This window comes from Dipodomys merriami, unplaced genomic scaffold (genome assembly GCF_024711535.1).
Source record: "Dipodomys merriami isolate MVZ:Mamm:240054 unplaced genomic scaffold, mDipMer1.0.p SCAF_78, whole genome shotgun sequence".
NCBI lineage: Eukaryota > Metazoa > Chordata > Mammalia > Rodentia > Heteromyidae > Dipodomys > Dipodomys merriami.
In genome coordinates, this window is record NW_027206379.1 from 4,859,763 (window position 1) to 4,864,183 (window position 4,421).

The window sequence follows — 4,421 nt, forward strand, 5'->3', positions numbered from 1 at the left end:
GCCGGGGCTTTCCCCCTCGGCATCCCCCAGGCTCCACATCGCCCTGCTCCAAGCCTGCTGGCCCCACGGTAAGGAGGGGCTTCCCCCAGACCCCACATGCTCTTCATGGGGCAGTCCAGACCAGCAATAAGGCCCAGGGAGAGGGTCCCAGATGCTGGAAGGGTGGGCTCTGGTGGGCTGCACAGAAGCAGAGACCCAGCCTTCACCTGGTGGACCGGCCGCCCGCGCAGGCCAGCCCCCGCGGGAGGGTCAGCCCGTGGCCGAGCCAAGAAGCCCAGCACCGAGCCAGCCCTGGCCCTGTGTCCCTCACTCTAATGAGGGGTCCCCATGATAGTGGGGGCTCCATTCATGGTGTGGTATGAGAGCAAGGACCCGATGAACCTTTCCACCTCAGCCTCTTCCCCAGGGACGGATGCCTGCCTCAGGCCGGGCAAGGACGCGGACCGCAGGCCGGGCAGGCCGGGCAGCCTGGCTCACAGCTGCAGGAGAGGCTCGAGGAGAGGCGGCTGAGGGGGGGGGCTCCCACCGAGGCAGGGGTGGCCTGCCTGGCGTATAGGGCAGGGCACCAGCTGAGGTGCCCAGACAGGGTACCGGCAAGCCACTAGGACACAAACAGGCCCTGTGGCTGGCTCATCCGGCCCTGGAGGGTTGGACGCACCCAGCCCAGGACTCCAGGAAGAACTTCCTAAGCTCTCTCTCACCACTCTCCCTCCACAGCCGATGGACCCGAGTGGACCCAGGGAGCCAGACCACACCAGGCACGGGGATACGAATCCTTTATTGATCACAGAGGTGAGGCAGGGCCTCAGGGGGCCCTGCCGAGCCACCCCGCTGGGCACCGGGCGCTCGGGGCAGGGGCCTGGACGGCAGGGGCCTAGGACTCGGATTCAAACATCTTCTTCCGGCCCTCCATGCCGGACTTCTCCTCGATGTTCTTCCTCCAGTCACCCACGTCACGAAGGTCCCGCTCCTGGGGTGGTCCAGACACGCCTCAGGCCCAGGCCCACCACCCGCACACCGCCTCGGCCTCCCCTCCTCACGCAGGGGGCCGGGCTGACCCCGCAGCCCGCAGCTGTGGACACCGTGGGAGCCCAGGCCTACCTTCTCTGTGTCCTCTTTCTTGACTTGCTTCAGGTTGGCCCGCAGGTCCATGCACACCTTGTGCTTGGAGCCCAGCAGCGCCTTGAGCATGGCATCGGCAGACATGCGCACACGCCGCAGAGGAGGTCTCTTGAACTTGCCCCTCAGGTCGAACAGCTTCTGGTTCATGTCTTCCAGCTGGGGGGGGGGAGGGGGAGGGGGGTGGGAGCCCGGTAGCCACCTGGCCCCACCCCCACCGTGCCGTCTCTGCCCCCCCCCGTGTCTCCTGGTCCATCTCATCTGGCCCACCCCCCTGTCACCTCGCCCTACCTTCGCATCACCTTTACTGTGTCCCCTGGCCTCGCTCCTGGCCCTGCCTGCTCACCTCCTTGCTGCTCTTCTGCACCTTCACCTCCATGTCGTACTTCTCCTCCTCTGCCACGTCGATCTTCGCGTGCAATTGCTTGCAGAGCTCCTGGGGTGGACAGGCAGCAGGTGGGCAGCCACCCCCCAGGCCTGCAGTGGCCCATCCACGCCCTGCCCTCCCCGGCCTGACCCCCGTCCCCTGGAGAAGCTTGGGAGGCAGGTGGCTGACAGGTGAGCGGTGCAGCGCCGGTACCTGGACTTCAGACATGGAGCCAGGGATGTGCAGGGGAGGGCAGTGCTCCGACAGGTAGTTCTGCTTCTCTGACTCGCGGCGGCTCTCCTCCTTCTCCAGCTCTGTGGCTGCGATCTGGAGCATCACGCTCTGGAGGGCAGTGGGGGGGGGGCCGATGTGAGAGACCGCAGCCTAGCCTGGCACCCCGCACCCCCCCGGCATCCCACACCCCGGCATTCCACACCCCGGCACCCCGCACCCCACACCCCACACCCCGCACCCCGCACCCCGGCATCCCACACCCCGGCACCCCGCACCCCAGCACCCCGGCACCCCGCACCCCACACCCCGGCACCCCGCACCCCGCACCCCGGCATCCCGCACCCCAGCACCCCGGCACCCCGCACCCCACACCCCGGCACCCCGCACCCCGCACCCCAGCATCCCACACCCCGGCACCCCGCACCCCGGCACCCCGCACCCCGGCACCCCACACCCCGGCACCCCGGCACCCCGCACCCCGCACCCCGCGCCCCGGCACCCCGGCACCCCGGCACCCCACACCCCGCACCCCGCGCCCCGGCACTGCCCCACCACCATCGCCCATACCCACCTTCAGGTGCTGTCTCCGGGCCGTGATGGCCCTGTTGCGTTTCTGTGGGACAGGGCGGAGGGAGGAGAGTCAGGCTGCTGATGGGGTCCCTGGTAGGTGGCTGCAACCCCGGCTTTCAGCAGCGTCCAGTCCGGGGGTGGGGGGCTGCACCTGGGACTCTCAAGGTGGTCCTGCCCAGGGTCCCACTCCCCAGTCCAGGCCTACCATCCGACCCCCGTGGGTACAAGGCGTGGGGGGGGGGCTGGAGGTGGAGATGAGGAGGGGGGGGCCTGGCTTCAGAGCCATGGCCATGAAAATGGGGACAGAACTCAGAAGTGTCCTGGGGACCTGGGTGGGGGAGCAGGGGGGATGAGGCGCACTGCCTTCACCCGTCAGGCACGGTGTCCACGCCCCCCACCAGTATTCCCAGGGGGCGGAGCACTTTTAGGGGAGTCTTCTCTATCTCTTGAAGCTCTGCCCTCTGACCTTTCCCAACCAGATCCTGCCCCCCACCCCCGGTGGTACTCACCTCCTCACTGTCCCGGAGGTACAGGGGGTGGGGGAGGAAAGAGAGAGGTCAGGACATGTAAGTAAGAGTGGGCCTGATGGGGCAGGCAGGTGCATTGCTGGGAGCAATGCAGGGGTCACCCGCCCTCCCCCAGGGAGAGGGGCTGGTCAGCAGGGGTCATCGCCCCCCAGGGAGAGGGGCTGGTCAGCAGGGGTCACCGCCCCCCAGGGAGAGGGGCTGGTCAGCAGGGGTCACCGCCCCCCAGGGAGAGGGGCTGGTCAGCAGGGGTCACCGCCCCCCAGGGAGAGGGGCTGGTCAGCAGGGGTCACCGCCCCCCAGGGAGAGGGGCTGGTCAGCAGGGGTCACTGCCCCCAGGGAGAGGGGCTGGTCAGCAGGGGTCACCGCCCCCCAGGGAGAGGGGCTGGTCAGCAGGGTCACCGCCCCCCAGGGAGAGGGGCTGGTCAGCAGGGGTCACCCGGCCTCCCCCAGGGAGAGGGGCTGGTCAGCAGGGGTCACCGCCCCCCAGGGAAAGGGGCTGGTCAGCAGGGGTCACCCGGCCTCCCCCAGGGAGAGGGGCTGGTCAGCAGGGGTCACCGCCCCCCAGGGAGAGGGGCTGGTCAGCAGGGGTCACTGCCCCCAGGGAGAGGGGCTGGTCAGCAGGGGTCACTGCCCCCAGGGAGAGGGGCTGGTCAGCAGGGGTCACCGCCCCCCAGGGAGAGGGGCTGGTCAGCAGGGGTCATCGCCCCCCAGGGAGAGGGGCTGGTCAGCAGGGGTCACTGCCCCCAGGGAGAGGGGCTGGTCAGCAGGGTCATCGCCCCCCAGGGAGAGGGGCTGGTCAGCAGGGGTCACCGCCCCCCAGGGAGAGGGGCTGGTCAGCAGGGGTCACCCGGCCTCCCCCAGGGAGAGGGGCTGGTCAGCAGGGGTCACTGCCCCCCAGGGAGAGGGGCTGGTCAGCAGGGTCATCGCCCCCCAGGGAGAGGGGCTGGTCAGCAGGGGTCACCGCCCCCCAGGGAGAGGGGCTGGTCAGCAGGGGTCACTGCCCCCAGGGAGAGGGGCTGGTCAGCAGGGGTCACCGCCCCCCAGGGAGAGGGGCTGGTCAGCAGGGGTCACCGCCCCCCAGGGAGAGGGGCTGGTCAGCAGGGGTCACCGCCCCCCAGGGAAAGGGGCTGGTCAGCAGGGGTCATCGCCCCCCAGGGAGAGGGGCTGGTCAGCAGGGGTCACCCGGCCTCCCCCAGGGAGAGGGGCTGGTCAGCAGGGTCATCGCCCCCCAGGGAGAGGGGCTGGTCAGCAGGGGTCATCGCCCCCCAGGGAGAGGGGCTGGTCAGCAGGGGTCACTGCCCCCAGGGAGAGGGGCTGGTCAGCAGGGTCATCGCCCCCCAGGGAGAGGGGCTGGTCAGCAGGGGTCACCGCCCCCCAGGGAGAGGGGCTGGTCAGCAGGGGTCACCCGGCCTCCCCCAGGGAGAGGGGCTGGTCAGCAGGGGTCACTGCCCCCCAGGGAGAGGGGCTGGTCAGCAGGGTCATCGCCCCCCAGGGAGAGGGGCTGGTCAGCAGGGGTCACCGCCCCCCAGGGAGAGGGGCTGGTCAGCAGGGGTCACTGCCCCCAGGGAGAGGGGCTGGTCAGCAGGGGTCACCGCCCCCCAGGG

The 4,421-nt window shown here is 70.3% G+C and overlaps 1 protein-coding gene across 1 annotated transcript; it reads right to left on the bottom strand.

The window, feature by feature from the left end:
- Window positions 1-760: 760 nt before the first annotated feature.
- On the bottom strand, window positions 761-2,576 carry Tnni2 (troponin I2, fast skeletal type). The gene is made up of 6 exons (XM_070009614.1): window positions 2,496-2,576; window positions 2,292-2,333; window positions 1,700-1,828; window positions 1,466-1,555; window positions 1,102-1,278; window positions 761-970 (listed from the first exon to the last, which is right to left on the bottom strand). The coding sequence occupies exons 1-6, from the start codon at window positions 2,574-2,576 to the stop codon at window positions 875-877; spliced, it is 615 nt and encodes a 204-aa protein (XP_069865715.1). The 3' UTR covers window positions 761-874.
- Between the last annotated feature and the right edge of the window lie 1,845 nt (window positions 2,577-4,421).

Bases quoted from the DNA above. Each gene is read 5' to 3' on its own strand.
- Tnni2 (XM_070009614.1), bottom strand. From the start codon at position 2,576: ATGGCTCTGAAGCCAGGCCCCCCCCTCCTCATCTCCACCTCCAGCCCC. The intron at 2,334-2,495 runs GTAGGCCTGGAC...CCTGTCCCACAG, and splicing joins GTACCCACGGGGGTCGGATG to AAACGCAACAGGGCCATCAC. The intron at 971-1,101 runs GTAGGCCTGGGC...GGACCACCCCAG, and splicing joins AGAAAGAGGACACAGAGAAG to GAGCGGGACCTTCGTGACGT.